At 48.9% G+C, this 22,096-nt stretch overlaps 2 protein-coding genes across 3 annotated transcripts; one reads left to right on the top strand and one right to left on the bottom strand.

Moving 5' to 3' along the window:
- Positions 1–327: 327 nt before the first annotated feature.
- On the top strand, positions 328–13,709 carry ABHD8 (abhydrolase domain containing 8). Its single transcript, XM_089535401.1, has 5 exons — positions 328–881; positions 7,966–8,692; positions 9,326–9,496; positions 9,938–10,154; positions 10,742–13,709. Exons 2-5 carry the CDS (start codon positions 7,974–7,976, stop codon positions 10,898–10,900), a joined length of 1,266 nt encoding a protein of 421 aa, XP_089391527.1. The 5' UTR covers positions 328–881; positions 7,966–7,973; the 3' UTR covers positions 10,901–13,709.
- Positions 13,666–21,944, bottom strand: ANKLE1 (ankyrin repeat and LEM domain containing 1). 2 transcript variants are annotated; one of them, XM_089535400.1, is made up of 9 exons: positions 21,557–21,944; positions 20,843–20,948; positions 19,882–19,984; positions 19,228–19,781; positions 16,989–19,119; positions 16,088–16,250; positions 15,353–15,524; positions 15,110–15,239; positions 13,666–14,617 (listed from the first exon to the last, which is right to left on the bottom strand). In XM_089535400.1, exons 1-9 carry the CDS (start codon positions 21,706–21,708, stop codon positions 14,445–14,447), a joined length of 3,684 nt encoding a protein of 1,227 aa, XP_089391526.1. In that variant the 5' UTR covers positions 21,709–21,944; the 3' UTR covers positions 13,666–14,444. The 2 variants fall into 2 exon arrangements, with proteins under 2 accessions (XP_089391526.1, XP_089391524.1); XM_089535398.1 differs by having other exon boundaries at positions 16,989–19,781.
- Positions 21,945–22,096: the final 152 nt, after the last annotated feature.

The following is a 22,096-nucleotide window of genomic DNA, read 5'->3' as shown; positions in this document are numbered from 1 at the left end:
TACAAGGATGGACATGTGTCCTATAGAAGTCTGTGGGATGGTGCCATGGCCGCTAAAGTGGTATCGAGCTGCTATAACTTGCACAGTGTGCACACACAGTTAAGGAGAGAGGAGAGGGGACAGAATCCCATCCATCCCAGTTGATTCAGTCCAAAGCAAACCCCTGCAGCCCTCTCCTAGCTTGTCTTTTCTTCCTTGTTGATAACTTGGCAATGCACACTGCAGTTGTGTAGCTGCACATGCAGTTGCAGTGTCGGAGGGTATGGATACAAAGACCATTGCCTGCTGGCAGAAAGAGAGCCTGGAGAGGCGCAGGGTGGACTCTGGTCCTGGCAGAGAGTTGGACCGCAGTGCCCTTGGGGTCCCTTCCAATGCTCTCTTTCTCTAAGGGTCTATGGCCCATCATCCAGCAAGTGCCGCCAGAGGTTGGGGAAGGTGCCAGAGATGCCTGACGGAGCTGTCCATCATCCCAGAGACCCTCCTCCTCTTCCTCCTTGTGGTTTCCAAGGAGAGATTAATGTGGCAGCCGGAGAAGGCTAGTGTGTGAAGGCAAGGGCAGAAATCATTCTCCTCTGCTTACCTCCACCTCTCAACCCTTTCCTGCAGCCAAGAGAAGGAGGCAGAAAGCAAGCAAGCAAGGAAAGAAGGTGCCCTTTGCAAGAGGAAAAATCTCCACAACACAATGAGAAGAAGCGCAGCCCTGGCAGCATCAGCATCAGCATCAGCAGCATCAGCAGCACTCTCCTCCTGAAAAGCTGGGAGTCTTTGCAGAGAGCTTCCCAAGGGCAAGAGGCATTTGTGTCCATCCTTCCTTCTCCTCCGAAGCATCTTGGCCTTCTGGATGAGCGCACAGGCCACCGGCGGTGAGAAACCTCAATGAGGTGAGTGATTCTCCTAGCATTTGGGGGAAGGAATGTGCATTTCTCTCCCATCTATGTGTCTCTTTTCTCTGGTCTGAGGTGGAAGAGAAGGAGAGATTAAAATGGCCAAGGACTGGCAGGTGCGCAAGAGCCAGAGATAACTCAGGAGGGATTTTGCAAAGAGGATTTGCGCCACAGCCGAGCAAATAAAAAGGAGAAAGGTGCCAACAGACAGGCTTTTTTTGTGTGTGTGTGTGTGTGGGGGGGTGTCTTCTTTGTGTTTCACAAGTGTGGGTTTGTTCCTTTGACATTGGCCTGGGAAGGAGGATGGTAGGAAATGGGTTGGGTTTTATTAGCATCTTTATATGTGTGCATTTACGTGATTGAAAGAAAGCAGGCGCAGCCATCAGGTAGCTCACTTTCGTGGAAGCCATTGCAGGGGAGCACTGCAGAGTCTGCAACCAGGACCACAGTGTTTGTGCGTGTTTGTGTGTGTTTGTGTGAATTCTCCTATCATTATCACCCTCCCTTTTGAAAATGGAGCTGGTTTGGACATGTAACCACCTGGAGCTCTTTCGGTGTGAGGCTGAACACACAACGAACACACAGACACACAATGCTTTTTGCATAGCCATTGAGTCACAAAGGCTGCATCCAGATAATCCAGTTTGCTCCGCTCTGGGGCCACCACACACTTCAATTCCCAGAATGCCATAGCATTGAGCCAGGGGAGTTAAACCACTATCAAAACAGATTATTCCTCCAGTGTGGATAGTTCCACAGTTTGGAAGCAGTCACCAAAAAGGCCTTGTCTCCCTTGTCCTTGCCAAATGTTCCCCTGAAAGTGGTAGGACCAAGAGAAAGTCCTTCAATGAGGATCTCATAGACTCATAGAGGCCTTGGGGTGATGTCAAGTCTTTTTTCAAAATGATATTTCGCCTCTGCCTTCCATTAAGTGGATCTTTCTCTCTGCTTTCTCTGGCTGTGAATGATCTCAGCCTTTCTTGGTTCCTCTTATGGCGTTCTTGAACCACGGACAATAAGACCCTTCTGAAGAATTCCTGCATTTGAGTCTCTGAGTGCATGGCAACCCTCTTATAATCCGCTATTTGAGCACCAGGCAACCTGGAATGGCATGCAAGCGCAGGAACTGGCTGGCAAAGCAGAAATGGAGCCCCCTTTTCCCTTTGGGAAATAGAGCTGGCTTAGACCTCCTCTGGTTTTGGGTCTTGCCTGGAACCCAGAGTTGATAATACTAGTCTAGATGGACATCTCAGGGTCTGATTTCTGTAAGCTCAGCTTTCTACGATCCTTTGCAAAAGATCCCAGAGCCAGGCCTATGGGGCTTTCCAACTTGGGAAACAGCTTTCCCCCTAAATCCACGGGCAGCTGCCAGTCAGAGTTGACAGAACTGGGTTAGATGGAGCAAGGATCCTGACTCTCAGGGCAACTTTCTTTCTTCCTATTATTTGGATGGAGGAAAACCGGGAGGAAAGACTTAAGGATGCTTAGCCAGGGCTGGGAAGGAATCCTGCCCGACGCCTCAGAAATGCCTGCCAGTCAGAAATGGATATAGTAGTCCATGGTCTGACACAGCTCGCTTGTATTGCTGATCCCAGTTCTGTCTGATTTTCGCTCTAAGCAGGGTCTGGCCTGGTGGGTTCATGGATGGGAGACCAAGACCAGAGAGCGCTCCAAGCAGAGCTTGGGAAGACCTCCCTCTTGAAGTCCTGGGGAGTTGGCAATAATGGAGGAAATGCAGGATCTCTGGATCTGATGAAGAAACCCCGGCGACCGTTGCCATGAATAATGGATGGCGTCTCTCTGAAAAGAAGCAAATTCTGCAGCGTCTGCAAAGCGGCGCAGCAAAAAAAGTAGAGAAACAAACATAATTGGCACAAGCCAAATTCAGATTTCTGTTGGTGTCTAATGCAGATTTTTTAAAACAGCCACCGCCATCACACAGTTTCCTCGAACTGGATTAAATCTCTGCCAATTTTAAGGGGTGGCTGTTTCCATTTACAGACTCATTGCGTTCTCAAGGGGTAAGATGGACTGGAGCAGGTCCTTGCGTTGTTTCTCCTTACACCAACCCTGCAGTGTTGCCTTTTTGTTGGAAGAGCGCTAGAATTGTAAAGTTTGAAGGGCTCCCAGGGGTCATTGGTCCAGCCTTGTGCCACATTAGAAGACCCAGCTAAAGCAAAAGCCCATCCTGCCTCTGTTTCAAGGTCTCCAAAGAAGGAGAGCCCACCATCCTGCAAAGCAGACCATTCCACTCTCAAACAGCTCTGTCTGTCAAGAAGTGCTCCTAATGAAACTGCAAATTGCATGCGCCCGGGAAATTTCATGAATCGAATAAATTTGATAGACCTTTTAGGCCTCAATTGACCATCACAACTGAGGTTTTTGCTCTGATCCCAAAGAGGCCTCTGCCCATATCTGCAGTTGTCGTTGTTTGCTATCATGCCAGACCCACTTCTTGTCTTTTTAGCTGCAGAACTCTCCTCCAACTCCACATGTCGAACGGGTTGATTGTCTTCTTACTCTCTTTTTTCACTGTCCAGCTTTCACAACCAACACAAAGCCTTCTCCGTGGCACTGAGTATTAGGCCTATAAAGCTTGAGCGCTTTGGAGAGCAGCTCTAAAGCTTGCTTGCTTGTTTATGTAGGAGGGTTTTTATACCCTGCCCTTCAACCTCAGGGCTCCCCAGAGCAGCTTACAGTGGGTTCATTTGACAGTTCCCTGTCCTCAAGTTTACACTGACAATGAGACACAAGGAAAAGGAGGTGTGTGTGTGTAAGTGGAGGAATAAAGTTGAGCTGGGCTGCTCTTCTCTCCCTCAGAGCAATGGCAGCTGGAATGGAGGGAGGGCCTTGCATTACCTGCATCAGCCTATTAGCTGCTGGGCCAAGGCATGAGCCTTCAGAGGCCAGAGCAACGGAATACAGAGGAAGGGTCTCTTCTTAACCGCTGCGTCTGGCTGCTCTTCTCTCCTTTAGACCAATGGCAGCTGGAATGGAGCGGAGGCTTCTCATCACCTTCTGGGACCCAGCCATGATCATAAAATCATAGAGATGGAAGAGACCACAAGGACCATCCTGTCCAAACTTCCATGATGAAGCCTTGCATGGCTGTTCATCTCTTCTTCAGAAGCCAGAGCAATGGGATATGGAGGGAGGACTTCTCATCACCTCCTGGGACCCAGCCATGATCATAGAACCATAGAGATGGAAGAGACCACAAGGACCATCCTGTCCAAACTTCAATGATGAAGCCTTGCATGGCTTTTCATCCCTCTTTCAGAGGCCAGAGCAGTGGAATATGGAGGAAGGGTCTCTTCTTAGCCCCTGGGCCCAGGCATGATGGAGCCTTGCATGGCTGCTGTTCTCTCCTTCAGAGGCCAGAGCAAAAGAATATGGAGGGTCTCTTCTTGGCCACTAGGGCCCAAGGCACGATGGAGCTATGACAGGCTGCTCTTCTCTCCCTGGGAACCAGGGCAAATCTAGGTAAAACCTGGCACAGATGCACTACCCCATTGCCATGGGACTAAGAGGAAAAGCATCAATATTTTGGGGTGACGGGTAGGGAAAAAAGTGTAGGGTCCCTCTGCTGTTTTGCTGTCATTCCTAAACCCGTGTTCTTTTTCCAAACATGGCTTCCAAACTCTTGGCTTCTGCGCCCGGCGTCTGTCTGGGGATGCCTCCACGCAGCAAGGACCCGTCCCGGTTCCTGCCACTCAGCAAATAGCTGCCTCCTTCCGCGCCCCTCATCTCCCAGCTGGAGTTATATAAAATTCAAGCCTTTCCCTCTTAAAGTAGGTCAAGGCATGCTTTTTCCCTCCTCTCTCTCTCTCTCTTTCTGTCTTTTCCCTTTCTGCCTCTCTCTTTCTCACAGGCTGCTTGCAGGCGTTTTTCTTAAAAGACGAAGGAGGAAGAGAGCCAGGCTTTGTGGGTGGCTGACAGAAAGAGAAGCAAATTCTGGGAGTTTGCACCCTGAATTTCAATGAGCAGTTTTTGGAATTGGAATAAAATTCCATTCCCAGGGGGATTAGTCCGCTGGCACCATCAGCAGACTGGGCACTTTTCATCTTGTCTGTATATATTGACCTTCCAACCTCTTTTAAAAGACCTCCAAGATTTCATTTCCAATAAATACTGTTTTATTTCAAAATAAATAAATCTGTAGATGCAGACTAAGGATGCAATTGCTGCTGATTTTGTTCCTAAGGATGCCATCTTAGCCATTTTCCCCCTGCTTTCAGAAACATCAGGGTTCAAATCCCGGCTCAGCCATGGAAACCCACTGGATGTCCTTAGGCAAGTCACACTCTCTCAGCCTCAGAGGATGGCAATGGCATCCACCAGAAGATGGTCTAACAAGGATGCTTCATTCTTCTTTTTCTTCCATATAAACTCTTCTAGAATATGGCCTCATAGCCCAAAAAACCCACAAAAAAACCTACTTATGCAACCCACTTTCTTTCTGACTCAATGGCCCTGGTGCGCCGTTATGCAACCGGCACTTTGTTCTCCGAATCTCGGCCTGAGATTTGTGGTACCCAAGTCTGTTCTGTGGTTGCTATGGTTACAAGCATCTCTCTCTTTCTCTCTCTGCTCTCCTTTTCACAAAGGTTCTCTTGACATCCTTAAGGTTTAATTTGATTTCTCCCAGTCTAAAAAAGGAACATTGCTGTTGTTGTGAGACATCAGTGGAGGCGGGATGGGATGGGGGTGGCCATTTTGTCTGCTTCTTTCCTTCAGCACAGCACCCACTCTTGGTATTTTGTGCCTTTTGGGCTCTCTTCCACAGGGATGCTGTTGCAGATCAGGATTTAACCTGGAGTGGTCTAGGCTAGGGTCACCTTCTGTTATGGGCTGCCAAGCGTTGGCCATATTGGACTTAGGATGACCTTATGAACAACACAATGTTGACCACTTTGGACGTAAGATGGCCTTATGACCAATGCAGTGTTGACCACCTTGAACTTAGGATGACCTTATGCAGAAGGGACTCCAACACCGCCTTCTCTGAGCAGCCCTCCTCAGGTCTTGCAAACTCAGATCCATGGCTTCCTTGATGGACTCCATCCACCCGTAATGCATTCATCCTCTTTTCCTATTGCTTTCCACTTTTCCCAGCATTAAAGTCTTGTATCCACTGGGGTTTGGTTCCAAGACACCCACACCCACACCCTTTGGATACCAAAATCTGTGGATGCTCAACCCTTATTAAATACAATGGCAGAGTAAAATAGCATCCCTTATACAAGGATTGCTTTTTGGAATGTATTTTTTTAATGTTTTCAGGATGTAGGCGGTCGAATCCGCGGATGAGGAATCCATGGATACGGAGGGCCTACTGGACTGCTTTTGCATGTGGCACGAAAGGAAAATAGCAGCTTATATCAGGAAGATATAGTGATGGGGCTACAGCCATGATGTCGTGCATTTCTTAAGAGCAGAGGAGCTGCTCCCAGTAAGACAGTTGGCAATCTCCCCCTCCCTTTTGCTGTCTTTTCTGCATCCAGAATCCAGAGGTTTCTAATCTTCCCTCCCTCCCTCTCTGCATCTAATCATTTGCCCTCTAATTAGACTAACGGCCTTCTTAATTAAATGAGGATGTCTCCAGGAAGTCTGGCCTCTCTCTCAGCTGCCTTGCCATCCGCTGAGAAGATTCAGGCAAGGCTCTGAATGTAGTTTCTAGCCCAGTTTGGTTACCAGCCAGCTTGGCAGAGAACCAGCTTGGTTCCGCCAGAGCCCCAAATGACTCACTTGTGGCAGACTGTTCAGCTGGTGCCTCTGGCCTGCTCTGCAGGGTTGTTGTTCAGACAAGAGAAATCTGCTGGTGGTGCTCCTCTCCTAGTCCTTGTAGTTGTTATTGTTGTGGGTGTCTTCAAGTTGTTTCCAACTTACGGCAATCCTAAGGCAAGCCTATCATTGGGTTTTTTGAGCCAGATTTCCTCAGAGGGGGGTTTGCCATTGCCTTCTTCTGAGGCTGAGAGAGTGTGACTTTCCAAAGGTCACCCAGGAGGTTTCCATGGCTGGGTGCAGATTCAAAATGTGATTTCTCAGAGTCCTAGTCCAGCACTCAAACCATTGTGTCACATTGGCTGCCTCCCACTTGTAGAAAGATAGAGAGAGAGAGATAGGTAGATGATTGATGATGGATACATACAACGAGAAAGAAGGGGAGAGGAAGAAGCGATAGATAGATAGATAGATAGATAGATAGATAGATAGATAGATAGATGAAAGGTGGATGATGATGGATAGATAGAAAGAGGCAGGAGGGGAGAGAAAGAAGAGAGAGAGAGAGAGAGATGGATGAAAAGTGGATGATGATGGATAGATCGAAAGAAGCAGAATGGGAGAAAGAGAGAAAAACTAGAGATGATAGATGGATTTCAACTCAGAACATCACAGCCTCTCTGATTTGTCCCTGTGTGATACTGAGGTGCTTTTCCCTTCAGGCAACAGGGAGAATTTCTGGATTTATAGGCGTAAGACCCTAACACTGCAAGGCCTCAACCTGGAGGATGATACCCATCGTCCACTGAAGAATTCTGGACACACAGTGTTCCAAACAGTCACCTTGGATGTCATTGAGTTTCATCTTTAGCGAATGAAGGAGGCAGAAGCGACAACATTTGGCTCATTTTGTATATATATACTGGATTTTCATTCTGTTTAAATGCTTGTCAGTCTGTCTGTGTTGGTTTTTGCTGAGCGCGTTCCCTGGCTGTTCTCTTCCGTATCTCTCTCAGCTCCACACAGCAATCAATAATTCCCTGCTGCCGCATCAGCATTTTGAAGCAGTGAACATACAGTCAGGAGAGGGATGGAGGTGTGAGGACTGTTCATTTTCTTTCAATCTACTCCCATCCTAAGCTGATAGGATTTGGCAAAGGTTTTGGGTTTCCCCTTTCCAAACCGTGGTCTTTTCTAGTCTGAGACGTGGCCCTCAAGTGGAAGGAGGTTCCTCCACTTATTACTGCCGCATTATTGCCAGCATCTTCCCTTGAGACGTGCTGTTTTTTAAATCCCACTGGAGTAGCTGCCCCTGACTGACAGCAGCCTGTCTTGCTCCTGTTCTCTTTGTCTGCAGGAATCGCAATGCTGACCACCATCGCCGATGGGCTGCTTTGCTGCCTGATGGGGAAGACCCCCAACGCGGTGAGTCCTCTCGAGAGCACCGAGTCTAGTGACGGCTTTAGCTTTGTGGAGGTGAAACCCGGACGGGTCCTGAGGGTGAAACACGTTGTCCCAGCCCGCCCGGAAGGGGCAGCCGAGGTGGAGGGAGCACCCCGAAAAGCCGGAGCAGTCCACTGCAAGCGCCGGATCACCGTCTACCGCAATGGGCAGATGGTTATTGAGAACCTGGGAGACACTGTGCGTTCGGACCTCCTCCACGGCCAAGACGGGGCTGAGCCCAACAGCCATGTGGAGCTGGAGGTCTCCGAGAGCAACGCCACACCGGCCCCCTCACCCAACGCGCCCTCTGCAGCGCCTGCCAAACGCCGCAAACGGAAGCCCAAGAAGGTGGTCAACATCGACTGCGCCAAAGTCATCACCAGCTGCAAGGGGACCCACAGCGACGTGGTCTTGTTCTTCATCCACGGCGTCGGGGGATCCCTGGACATCTGGAAGGAGCAGCTGGACTTCTTTGCCAAGCTGGGCTACGAGGTGGTGGCCCCCGACCTTGCAGGCCACGGGGCCAGCTCTGCCCCGCAGATTGCCGCGGCCTACACCTTCTACGCCTTGGCAGAAGACATGCGGACCGTCTTCAAGCGCTACGCCAAGAAGAGGAACATCCTCATTGGACACTCGTATGGGTGAGCGCTGAGTGCGAGTCTCCTTCCTTGCTCTTTGCTGTCACTTCTGTTTCTCTGCTTTGCTCCCCTCCCAAATTCTCTGGTTTCATTGTAGATCAAGGGTGGGATGCTGGATGGGGCCCAATCCCACCTCCAGGCCCTGTCTGTGGGCTGCACCAGTTAAATGCCTGTGCTGCAGCCACAAGGTTGTGAGTTCAATCCCAGCCAGGGGCCCTGGCATCCTTCTGAGGCTGCTAAAATGAGTACCGTAATCAGTTTGTTGGGGGCAATTATTATTATTGATTTTGTTATTATTTTCTTATATCCTGCCTTTCTTCCAATATAGGGACTCATTAGCTTACACATTGTAAACCACTTTGGGAGTGCTTAAGTGCACTGATAAGCGCTATAGAAATGTAGTTGATATTGCTAATGCTGTTGCACCACCCTTAACCGCAGACCCATACACTCCTGTTTTCCTTTACAGTCCCTCTCAAAATGGTGGCAAGAGGATGCATTCCTTTCTGTCACCATGCAGCCTCTCCTGGCTTCTGTTCTTTGCCACATTGGCCACACATGTCCTGGTTTTCATCTATGAAATATTGTGTGTGTGTTTGCTTTTTAGCCACCTGTTCACTTTCATCCTCCATGCAGGGTCTCCTTTTGCACTTTCCTGGCCCACGAATACCCGGACCTGGTCCACAAGGTCATCATGATCAACGGGGGCGGCCCCACAGCCCTCGAACCCAGCCTCTGCTCCATCTTCAACATGCCCACCTGCGTCCTCCGCTGCTTCTCCCCGTGTTTGGCCTGGAGCTTCCTCAAGTGAGTAGCCAAGCCCTCCATTGGGGAAGGAAGGGGCTTTTGCAAGGTAGTCCCTGCACTCGGTGAAGAGTCAGGCTGCAGACTCTGGAGACCAGGGTTTGATTTTCATTCAGCCATGAAATCCTCCGGTTGGCCTTGGGCAAGTCACACTCTCTCAGCCTCAGAGGAAGGCAAGGGCAAACCACCTCTGAACAAATCTTGCCACAAAAACCCATGATAGGGTCAACTTAGGTGGACCGTCACCTTGAAGGCACACAACAACTGAAACTAAAATATTCTGGGTGCCATTGATCCTGCCCACCACTGGCATGTGCCCCATGATATATTTTTCAATAGAGAATTTGGCCCTGCAATGCTGGAAAATACTTCTTTTTACATCTAAATCCAGAATACCAGACTTTCTTCTTTTCTGTTTGATTCCCCACCCATCCTCCCTCGCAGGGCTGGTTTTGCTCGCCAAGGTGCCAAAGAAAAGCAGCTGCTGAAGGAAGGCAATGCATTCAACGTCTCCTCCTTCGTCCTGAGGGCCATGATGGGTGGTCAGTATTGGCCAGAAGGGGACGAGGTCTACCATGCCGAGCTCACAGTCCCGGTGCTGCTGGTTCATGGGATGCATGACAAATTTGTCCCTGTGGAGGAGGACCAACGGATGGCCGAGGTATGGATCCCTAAGCGGGAAGAGTATGCCCATGGAGAGTGGGCAGCCCCTGCTTCTCTGTATCCATGTATGCATTAACTGAACAGCAGTCAAGGGCACTGAGGAACACTGTCTTCTCTGTGGCTACCACTGCCCCCACCTTTTGAATACTAATAATACTAATACTACTACTAATAATAATACATATCCCATCATTGTGGTGTAGTGGTTTAAGTGTTAGACTAAGACACTAGAAAATCAGGGTTCAAATCCCTGCTCAGCCAAGGGCAAACAAGGGCAAAACTCCCTCTGAACAAATTCTACCAAGAAAACCCTGTGATAGGTTTGCCTTAGGTTCACTGTAAGTCATGAAAGCACACAACAAAAACAGTTGTTGGAACTCAGGGTGGCTTGTTGTTTGTTGTTGCATGCCTCCAAGTTGTTTCCAAATGATGCCAACCCTAAGGCAACCCTATCACAAAAGGATCTGTCTTTCTTTATTCCTTTCATTTGCCGCCTTGACCACATACTAATGTTCTTTGGCCACACGTGCTCCAGTTTTCCTTCATGAAATGTTGGTGAAGAGGCTTGTCTGCTTCTGTCCCCAGATCCTGCTGATCGCGTTCCTGAAGGTGATCGACGAGGGGAGCCACATGGTGATGCTGGAGTGTCCTGAGACGGTCAACACGCTCTTGCATGAATTTCTGCTGTGGGAACCAGAGCCGATTTCAGCCCCAGAGCCCGGTCCAGAAGCAGAGAAGAAATAACCGCACCAGCAAGACCCACGTGTGCCGAATGTGAAGCCTGCTTGCAAGGGCTGCTTCTGCCGAAGGAAGGACGGTCCGCTTTTTAGAGCCTGCAAAGGCAGAGCAGAAGCTTGTCCCACTTTGAGGAGAAGTGGGGGGAACTCTTTTCCTCCCCGAAGAGAACCAGAGTGGACCAAAGAGGGTCTGCCATGCGCTGGTCTCTGTGGGACAGGAGCAAAAGGAACATTCAGACATGCGGGAGGGCACGCTTTGCCCTGGGGTGAGCTTTCCTGCCGTTCCCGGCAGCATCCTCATTCATTTCTCACCTCCAGCCCCAGGTGGGCCAGAGAGAGGTGGGTGAGGGTGACCCATGGCCGCATCCCCCCGCTTAGCCCCCTCAGTGCAGGACTTGTGGAGATCAGTAGAGAGCGCGCAGCAGGAGCTCCCAGGACCCTCGATGCAGACTGGGCTGAGATGGTGGCCCCTTTCTCCAAGTGGACATGCTTGACACAATCAGATCCAACCACAGAAAGGATGGCAGATGGCGCTGGGGGGGGGGCTGAGTTAAGCCAAGTTGAATGTTGTGCTCAAAACCCGCCCTGCAGTTACTGGAAATCTTGTGGCCCTGTCCGAGGTGATCATGCAATGCTCCCTTTTGGGAGAAAGAGCCGAGGACAATGTAACCATTGTAGCTGGTTGACTAAACAAGTCTTGGTTAGATTGCCGAATCTCCCCCTGCAGCCTGAAACCACCATCTTGGGGTCTATGGTCTTTGAGACACGAAACCAGGATTGGACCAGCACTTTTCCAGCACCGTTTATCCATCAGAGCCCTGACCTGACCCTTTGGTTTTTCATTGGCTCCTCTGCAAATCTCTGATTCCACTAAGATCCAGGATCCGGCTGGAGACAGTGAGGAGAGTCTCGGCTGTTCCTTTGTGGTCTCCTCTGTGGCTTGTAAATAACCTTTTTGGAAAAACTGTGCCAACAGCAAGAGTACAGCAGGGTAAGAGAGGCCACCTCTGGACTTTTGGATCCGGAGAGAGTGCGGTCATCATAACCAAGCGGCATCAGTAGGGTTTTATTTTCTCCTTCCTCACCTCCCTTCCTCTCCATAAAGAATAATGACCAAGACTCGTGTATCAACAGGGATGCATTTTTGTCCCCAAAAAGGCTGTCTTTTGTTGGTTCCCACCCAATCCTAAAATTAAGTTCTTCTTAAACTATCCCATGCCAGTTGGAATAGGCATTTTCAATCTGGTGCTCGTCAGAAGTTCTGGAAACCTGGCATCTTTTGTGTCTGGGGATGATGGCAGCTGACATTCAGAACATCTGGAAGACACCGAGTTGGAAAAGCTTCACAAGGGTAGCTAAGACTGCACACAGTGAGCAGGAAACAGCCATTCCTTTTGCTTAAATGGTCAAGAAAGGTTTTAAAGCTGAGCCATCTAAAATGGTAGAGAGAGAGAGGCAGTGATCAAAATATAGTGATTTTCCCCCTCCTCCAGAAGATGAAATGTCAGGGAATTCCCTTGCAGTTTGAAAGCAGGTTTCTCCCATTCCAATAATCTGTGAGAAGCTGCTTCATCTAAATTCCCCTTGTTTTTGGGGCACAGCTAAGAATCCCATCCCAACATGAGGCCTGAACTCTTAGCTGGAGCCCAGAAAGATGTTGTCCTCCCAGCAAAAGCAAACCCAAATCTTCTGTATCTTTACGGGATCTTCTCACTTTTTGAACAGTTCTGAAACATGTTCATTATCCTTTTGGTTTCACTAAAATTTTAAATCCTCTTCCCGCTTTCATTGGCTAAATGACTCTGGAAGTGAAGCCTAGTTGCTGTGTTTTTAAAAGATTGTTGATTTAATGGATGTTTCTGGCCATTAAATCAATCAACTCACATACATTTGTCAATCCAGATAAATAATAGGAATAATTTGCAGGAATAATTTGCAAGAGGATCACTCCAAATTCGTAGTTAGAAGTGTTTGGTCAATCTGGATAAACAAAGGTCATCATTTGTAAAAGAAACCATCCAGTCCAGACGTATGGCAGGAAGTGTCTGGCTGCTGAAGGAATACATTCAGATAAATATATGAATTCATAAAAACAAGGTAACCATTTGTAATTCGAAAAATCCAAAACAGATACATAGCTGGCTGTGTATGATTGTTAAATCAATTCAGGAGTTGAGGAGACTGTAGGTAGGTACAAGATACTCTATTTTTCCTATCCCAAGACTGAAAAACTGAATCCTATGTTCATTCATCTGAGCTTCCCAAAAGTTTTCCTAGGATTTATTTATCAAATCACAGTTTGGCATCTCTTTATTTTTCTACCCTCCCCACCCAAAAAACCGTGTAAAGAACTGACTGGCAGGAAAGTGGAGCTGCAAAAGAAACAAGCGCCTTGTGACATTTTAAGCTGTATTCTTAGATGACTGTTAACCTGCCACATCTTGTGTTTCTTTGCCATTTTATTGCTGGGGATTTAAAAACAATCATACTCCAAGGCTGCGTGTCCCATGTGCTGGGCGACAAAAGCGGACTACGCCACTGTTGTTTTGCCTGGATTCTTCTCAAATAAAGAAGTATATTCTCAACAGGTGCAGCCATTTCTTTTAGGGAAACTAACCCAGAAAGTGCAAGTCGAGGGCCCCAGCCAGATGTAAGTAAACTGATTTAATGCTACCAATTCCACAAGGTCTCACAGAAGAGCTGAATATAAAAGTGTATTTAAAAAAGTTTTAAAAATACAAAAGTATATTTTGTAAAGATCAGAAACTCACCACTTCCCACTATGACATAAAGATATAAAAAAGTGTTGCACAAGGACAGTTTTTTGCAGTTGAGATGAGAAAGAGATGAGAACACAGAGGAAGCTGTTAAAAATGCTGGTTCTGATATCAATTCCTTACTGAAAAAGAAAGGATGAGGACCACAGGAAAGTTTTAAAACACGCAGAACGATTCCAGCATCCTTCATAACCTGGTTGGAACATGAGAGAGATCATTCTCGTCCCTCTCTGTCTGGAAGACCTGTAAGCGCTCTTCTTTGCTATACCTTAGTGGTCATTCCTGCTAAAATGGGTTACCCTTTGAAGGTTTCAGAGAAATCTCCCTTTTGATTCTAAAGGTTTTATTAAAAAAACTGTCTAGGGGCCACACAAGGCATTCTGGAGGGCCCCACGAGGCCCACGGACAGCACAGTCCCCGCTCATGCTGTGAGGACCTCCATCTCAGAGATGAAGGAAGGGGGAGCAATTCAGGAACCCATCCCCTGCCCCAAAGTTAGCCCCATCCCTGACAGGCACCAGCTCTGGCCTTACGTCTGCAGTGCCAAAGCTGGGTCTTCCATTTTCAAACACTGATTCTTCAGGCCTTGGCATGAGGGATCCAGTGGCCTGCAGTTCCACCTCTTCAACCTCACAGAATCCAGTCTTGCCTCATTAAATCCAAGCTGAAGCTTTGGAAACATGATTATTTGCAGGTGAAGGAAATTGTACCGATCCATGGGGCCAGACCCCCAGCGGTGCCGAAGGAGAGTAGAGCCCAGGGGGCAGCGCCGTGTCACCGGCCGGGCTGGATGTCGGCCGGACGCAGCTGCCGCTCCCCCTCCGCCAGGAAGATCTGCATGGCTCGGTGCAGCAAGTAGATGCCCAGCTGCCGGCGTCGCTTCATGGGCCAGCCAGCCACGAGGCCATAGTAGTTCCCTTTCTTCTGGTTGGTGAGCATCTTCAGCCCTGCAGGGAGAGAAGAGAGGCTGCGTAGGAGAAGGCAGGAGACAGCAACTGCTGTTTCGCTCTGCCTGGGGAGCTGCCATTTCACAATGTTATTTATATGAGGCAGAGAGAGTGAGACTTGTCCAAGGTCCCCCTGTGGGTTCCCAGAGCCGAGTCGGGATTTAAACTCTGGTCTCCAGAGTCGTAGTCAAATGCTCAAATCACTACACCATATTGGCTCTCCGCAACAAGTCTAGCTTGGGCGTAAATTAGTTTAAGAGAAGTTTGTCTTGTATGTGGCTCTAAACCGCCCAAAGAACTCTGAACTCCAAGGGGGAAAAATGACTTAAGAACTATGGTGGTCCCTCTGTGCCCTCAGAAACCAGTCACTGCATAAACCTTCCTCAGCTTCATCTGTAAGACCTGAGGTCTCCTCTGGTGGGTATGCCGTTAAGAGGAGAGCCATTGGCAGCCTGGGAAATCTGGACCCAGAGGGGAGGTGTCTTTTCTTACCAACGGCGTCCACCATGCAGGCCTCCCGCGTGAAGGCCTCCACAGGGATGACGTTCTGGAAGCAGTGCATGGAGATGACGCCTTGGCCGCTCGCCCAGATCTCCAGGATGTGCTGGACTTTGGAGCACGCCTGAGGACAAAGCAGGGAATGGAGGGAGATTGGCAACGCTGGTTAGAAAGGAGCACCCCTCTCTTCTCCCCAAATAAGCAACCTTCACAGCCTGGTTTTCGCAGCCTCCGCACCTGTCTCCCGCGCTTTCTCTGGCTCCCCTTGTAGCAGGTCAAGGCCTCATAGAGATGACTGTAGGGCCGGGAGCGTTTCCCTTTGCCCACATAGAAGATGGCGCTGATGAATGTTCGGAAACACTCCGCTTGGCTCACATACTGGCAGCGGAAAGGCAGGTTCTGGGTCACTCTGCAAGGCAAAAAACGAAAAGGGAAAAAAAGCACGCAGGTAGAGAAAGCCAAATGAGTAGGCTGTGACAAGCAAGAGGGAAAATCAGAAAAGGAACATCAACAGCTTCGGATATGCAGGTGACACCTTACTATTATTATTTTCTTTGCTTCTCTCCTGTTTGGAACTGAGAACTAAATTTTTGGGCTCTGTTTTATCTTGCCCATATTCTTAATACTATTTCAAAAAATACTTTTAAAAAATCTGCACTAACTTAATAAAGTTTCTCTTTTTGTCTTGGCGGAAATGAAAATTTGGGCAGAAATTTATTTATAATGACTGCCACTACTGCAGCCTGTGAGGAAAGAAGAGCAGCTAGCATCTACTGGACTTAGTCCCCTTCCCCACTTTCATACCATTTTTTAGTTTGTAAACCTGAGGGCAGGGAATTATCCAATTAACAATATGTACGCTGCTCTGGGAGCCTTTGTGTCTGAAGGATGGGGTATAAATGCTCTACATAAATTAAAGAGCAAACAGACTGCCAACTGTAAGAGAGATGGCCAAATCAGAAGATTTCTTACCTGGGATCCAACAGCAGATAGTTAAAGCTAGATTTCAGCAGTCCTTCCCTCCACTTTTTACTCTTGTCTGGCTGGTCAAACTGCCTCGCTAAAGCCATTTCGTCATCTTTGCTGTCTGGGATCTGGTACGTCTCCAGGGCAAAAGTAAGTTCTGGGCTGTAGCCTGAGCGGGAGAGAAGAACGTACCACTTCATCACAAAAGGCAAGTCTGTTAACACACAACCAGGGCTGTGCAATCCCTAGGGATGGGGAGTCGGAAGCCATTTTGACTTGAGTCAGAATTGGTAGAAACGTACCGACTCTGACTTCCAGATAAAAACTTTTAATACTATAAGTATATAAGGTAGACTATAATTTTATACTTTGTTGTTGTGGGCCTTTTAGTTGTTCCCAACATACACCGACCTGATCATGGGGTTTGCTTGGCAAGATTTGTTCAGAGGAAGGTTACCTTTGCCTTCCTCTGAAGCTGAGAGTGTCTTAAAAAAAAATTAAGGCCTGTTACAGACTGCCAAAATAAAGCTGCTTCAGGTCTCTTTGGAGGTATGCTATTTAAATGATGCATGCATCCTAAGAATCCGGAAGCTGCACCAAAGCTGCACTCCAGTGCTTAGGAATGAAGTGTGGCTTTGGCGCAACCTCCGGACTCTTAGGACCCATGCATCATTTAAATAACATACCTCCAAAGAGACCCGAAGCAGCTTTATTTTGGCAGTCTGTAACAGGCCTAAGTGTCTAGTTTGTTGCGTATTTACTTTCATAGGGACTTAGGAATGTTCTTGTTCAGAAATTTTAACCAAATGAATACATTTTCTATTCTGTCGGTCTAAGTAGCCAGAAGATTCATGCAGTGATGGCTAAATGCCTTGTGCACCCATTTTGTTACAGGAAATCAACTTACCTGCCGAATCCTTCCGAGGCTTGGTCTTGGGGTCGCTCATTAACTTCTCCAGCAGCTGCATGTAAAGCTTCCGGGTGAGGTCTGTTATGGGTCCCGGGTTCACACCCAGGTCTCGCAGCCTCTGGAACAGAGCTCGGTCGGAAAGGTGGTCGCACAGCTCTGGGGGCAGCTGCGGGGAACTCTTTCCCTTATTTCTCAGCCCCACCGCTTGGTTGGCATATGCCCGCCAGTCATAAATGACAGTGTCTTCGGAGCTGGTGGTGTTGACAACAGAATCGTCAGTGCAAGGAACATGCCGCTCCACAAGGGTGTGTCCTTCATCCTCGTCCACGTAGAGGTATTCTACCGGTTCAGTGGCACTGACGTTCAGAGGCCGCCCCCCTGGCGACAGCGGGACAACCTGACTAATGGGGCTCAGCCTTCTGGGTGGACAGGAGGCGACTCCAGGTACAAATGAGAGCCCTTGGACAGACAGCCGGCTGAAGCTCACCCTGGAGGGCTTGGGTGACCTCTTGCCTTTTCCGTGTCTGGTAGCTGAGTGCTTAGTATCAGTCCATGATGGTAGAGAACATGTCTCTTCTGAGGTGGTGTTATGCTCCCCTCTATTATCTAGAGATGGACTGACCTCCTTTGGGGGAGATTTTACTTCTGCATCTGCACTACAACAGGAGCCAGATTTTACTTCCAAGTGGTATCGATCTCTGCAGTCATCTCTTCCAGATTTTGTTTGCCCAGCCAGGTCAGCCATAGAAGGACCAAGGAGAATTGATCCTGGGTGGCTGTGTGGTTTATAGATGCTTGGGCCAGTTGATACCAACTGGGTATTCTCCAGCAACTGGGCTTCCCCTCCTGCCATCTGAAGTGGACCCATGTTCCTTGGGGCAACGGGGCAATTGCAGGCTTCCTTGGAGCTCGGTGCCCTCCCCTCCGGGCTTCTCACTCGCCTTGGACGCCTGGGCATTTCCAGGGCCTCATCGAAGAGAGAAGAGCTGCTGCTGTCGTTGTACATGGCTGATGTGGCTGTGAGGCTTTTGGTGTTTGGGGGAACGTGGCAGGACCCCTGTTTTGGCTGGAGAAGAGGCGAGTGGCAGGCCTTGGTCGCGAGCATCATTGATCTCAGCTTCACATCTAGGCTGGAGAGCGCCTCCTCTTCTACAACACTCGCATGTGGATGAGAGACAGGCATGGTATCATCTGCATCCTCGCTCGTTTCGGGAGAGATGGGAATCTCAGTATCTAGGAAGGCCTTCATCTTTTCAGGTGTCCTCTGTATAAGCACTGTGTCTTGAGTCTCCAGGCTCTCTGCCTTCTCCAAAACCCCTGATCTTTGCACCCTTCCTGCTGTCTCCTCATTCAGCTCCATCTGCATGTTGGATGATGCTGTATCTCCAAATTCCCCTTGCAGTTCATGAGTAGCAATTTGTTCGCTTGAGCCCACAGTGGAATATTCTGGAAGAACCTGGTTTGCTGCCCTTGGAGTCACAAGATTTGGGGGTTCCTGCAACTGGATTGTGTTCAGGTCATGGTCCCCCCAATTCTGCCAAGGACACATTAGGGAGAAGACAGGCTCCCTAACATTTCCAGGGCATCCATTCTTCCCAGTGGGTCCCAAAGTTTGCTGTCCGGTGAGAGTCTTGGAAGGCGTTTCTCTACAGGTTTGGGATTTGCTGGGAGAGATGGCTGCTGGAGACATCTTGACATGCTTTTCTGAGCTGCATGGGCCATGGGACATCTGTGACATCAAACTCTGGCCCCTGTCTGAGTGGCCAGGAGAACAGCCAAAGCTGGCCTTCTGTTCCTCGTATTTCTCAGCCTTGTTGCAGTCTGGCACCTCCAAGGTGCTTGCATTGCTGTTGCATGAGAGATAATGGCTGCTGATATCTCCTGAGCTCCTTCGAAATGAACTCAACTTTGTACATCCATCTGGATTCTTGCAGACCGTGGACAGAAATGCTGGGTCGACCACCAGGGTCTTCTCCAAGTCTGACACAGCTGTGGAGTTTCCCCGGGAGAAGAGGAACGCGTGATCCGGAGAGGTGACATCCAGTCCCTGCTGGCTGCTGTGTTTCACAGTGAGGCCTGGGTCAAGGAAACTGCCATATTGGGTCAGGTCCAGGGTGGTGTTGGCATTCTGTGTGACAAGGAAGAGACCTCTATTACATTCAGAATTAATTTCATGTGTGAAAGGGGGATCAAGGATCTCCTGGGATCCAGTAGTGCTTGATATTTTGGGGCTCACCCATGCCCCCTGAGAGTCAGAGCTGATTAAAGTGGCTTTGGGAAGGCCATCCTTTTGATCTGGAGATGAATGACACCCTTCCCTTGTAGTGGTTTTGAGAGAGCAAGAGTCGGTTGTCTGGACGTAGGCATCCAACTTGGGGTATGGCGGCTCATCTTCTGGGAGCCCCACTCCAGCAGAACGATTCAAGGTCTCCTTCCCATCCGCATGGTCAAATGGCAGCCTGCATGAAGCCGGCGGCTGAGTGGGGAACTCAGAGCAATCACACAATGTAGTGCATTTCCAAGAACATTCAGTGAGAAAAGAAGCAGAGCACCGGTTCCCGCAGGAACAGCGTTTATCCTGGCAGTCTGGCAAGACACAACCCTCTGGGTTTCCACCTGGCGCTGCTACAACTGGGAGAGGGAAGAAGCTATGTCCGAGATTCCCTTTCAGAGATGGCTTTGAGGTTCCACTAAACAGGTCAGGACCAGAACCATGATGCCTCAAGGTGCCTCTGGCTTCCACAGGGTCTTCACTCATGGTGGAGAGAAAGCTTTCTGCTCTTCGGTGGGCTAAAAGAAAGACAGAGAGGATCATACCACACTTAGATTGTATTTAAAATCAGGGATAATAAAGGCATACAAATGTTTTGGCTTTTTTTGTGGCTCTTACACATCCAGCTGCTCTGCTCCTCTTCCTCCAGAGGCTCCCGCAGAATACGGACACACATCTCATTCCCTTGCTCCAGAGCCAGATCAAGGGCTGTGTTCCCATCCTGGAAGGCAAAGGCAGAAAAGGAGGAGCTTGGTATTCCCTGCAGCAGTTTGGCTTCTATCGTTCCTGTACTTTGCCTTCCTCCCCATGTGCTACGATTTAAAGTTAAAAGTCTGCTGAGAGCATTCCTCAGCTAAGCTGACAAAGGCTGCAATCCTATGGAAAGGTATTGTAAATATCTGAAAGACTGTCGTCATGCGGGAGATAGAGTGAGTTTGTTTTTTTGCTGCTCCTAATGGTAAGAGCAAAGCAATGGATTCAAATTACAAGGAAGAGATTCTGACTAACTTTAGGAAGTACTGACTGATGGAAATGGACTCTCTTGGAAGGTGGTGGACTCTCCATCATTAGATGTTTTCAAACAGAGATCACTCACAGGGATTCTTTAGCTGTGGCTTCCCACACTAGGAGTGGGTTGGATCACAAGCCCCTTGCAGCCACTTCCAGCTACGTGATTCTATAAAGTCCCAATTGCTTACTTCTGACACACAAAGAACTGGGCAAGCTCAGCTTGGTGCAGAGAAGACTGAGCGGTGGCACTCTTTGAAATATCCAAAGGGTTGTCACAGAAAGGGGAAGGATTGTTCTTGGCTGCCACAGAAGGGAGGAACAAATCTGATGATTTTGAGTTGGTAGAGTTTGAACTTCTTTATAGTAAGAGTGGTTGGGCAATAGAGCTGAGGCTTCCTCCTTTGGAGGTCTTTCAAAAGAGGCTGGACAGCTCCCTGCTGGCCTTGCTTTAGCTGGATTATCCTATGATTTGCAAGGATGCTAACAGGAACATTTTCAGCCCTGGAGAACAGCTAGGCACTCTAAAACAAGATTAGGAATGGGGGCAAGAGATGTGAGAGGAACCCACCTGGTCCTTCAGCCGGGGATCCCCTCCTTCCATCAGCAGCAGCCTCAAGCAAGTATAGCAGCCCCAAGACGCCGCCACATGCAAAGGGGTGAGATCCTCCACGGACCTGAGACACCGAAACACAGAAAGAGCCCATTCAGCCTCACTTCTTTAGATGACGCACATCAAAGGGGTCAGGAACATTCAGACCTCTCCTTTCATGCAGCAGCATCTTGGTGAGATTTATCTGATACATACGTAATTCGGTGAATTGTTAGGACTGCAATTAGCACGTTTTGCCTATACAGGCCCTAAAACATTTTCCCACTGTAACAGTGCAAAGACCTCTTGAGAAATTCAATGTACTCTGCCTAAGAAAGGGGCAGTTGACTTCACACAGGACAGAAAGAAACCAGTGAAGCCGAAGGCTTTCATGCTCAGCATCCATAGATTTTTGTGGGTTTTTCGGACTCAGTGGCCATGTTCTGGAAGAGTTTATTCCTGACGTTTCACCAGCATCTGTGGCTATGGGTATCTTGAGAGAATGCATTGTGGTCTCTTCCAACTCTATGATTTTATGGCTCCGGAAAACCCACAAAAACCGAAGCCAGTGAAGCTCCGAAGGTTTGCATGACGTAACGTGTGCCCTATACCTCCTAATACCCCATGGCTTTGAAAGCAGGAGAGGCATTGCAGGAATCTGTGGGTCCGAAAAGCCAGTCCCTCGGCAGGTACCTGGCGTTGGGGTCTCCGCCATATTGGAGGACGAGGGCGAGGCAGCGGATCCCGCTCTCCTGCTCCATGCCGGCCGCCAAATGGATGGGGGCCATCCCCTCCGGAAGGAGCAAGTTGGGGTCAGCGCCCCGTTGGAGGAGGGCTTCCACCATCCTGGAAGGAAAGGAAGAGAGACACGAATCAAACTCACATTGACTTCAGACATGACTTGAGTCTGTTGCATAGGAAGCATGTCTTTAACTTGGAGCTTTTCTGGGGGGAAAAACCCAGTTTATGAAAACCTCAGAGAATCGGATGGAAACGCTGTTGTTGTTTTTAATGACTAAACTCCAGTTTAAGAAAATGTAAAAGGCAAGAGGAGTAGTCATGTTCCGCCTGAAGGATGATAGACTCCAACTCCCATCAAGGCCAAGGAAATGGGGCCACTCCAGAGGCCCATCCAGGAGGGCGATGGGAGTTGTAGTCCCAAGGTGTCAGGAGCGCGTCCAGTTGGCGCTGGGTTCCCTTGTGCATAAGGCTGTGTCAATGTGCCTCTCCACA

This window comes from Sceloporus occidentalis, unplaced genomic scaffold, assembly GCF_023333645.1.
Source record: "Sceloporus occidentalis isolate IW3139 unplaced genomic scaffold, rSceOcc1.0.p SCAF_8, whole genome shotgun sequence".
Lineage (NCBI taxonomy): Eukaryota > Metazoa > Chordata > Lepidosauria > Squamata > Phrynosomatidae > Sceloporus > Sceloporus occidentalis.
Note: the sequence above shows the minus strand (reverse complement) of the source record. Positions and strands in the feature narration are given on the sequence as shown.

Coding starts and splice junctions, on each gene's coding strand:
- ABHD8 (XM_089535401.1), top strand. CDS start 7,974: ATGCTGACCACCATCGCCGATGGGCTGCTTTGCTGCCTGATGGGGAAG. Junction 8,693..9,325: donor CTCATTGGACACTCGTATGG/GTGAGCGCTGAG, acceptor TCCTCCATGCAG/GGTCTCCTTTTGCACTTTCC. Junction 10,155..10,741: donor AGGACCAACGGATGGCCGAG/GTATGGATCCCT, acceptor TTCTGTCCCCAG/ATCCTGCTGATCGCGTTCCT.
- ANKLE1 (XM_089535398.1), bottom strand. CDS start 21,708: ATGGTGGAAGCCCTCCTCCAACGGGGCGCTGACCCCAACTTGCTCCTT. Junction 19,782..19,881: donor GGAGCAGAGCAGCTGGATGT/GTAAGAGCCACA, acceptor TCTTTCTTTTAG/CCCACCGAAGAGCAGAAAGC. Junction 16,251..16,988: donor GCCTCGGAAGGATTCGGCAG/GTAAGTTGATTT, acceptor TCTCCCGCTCAG/GCTACAGCCCAGAACTTACT.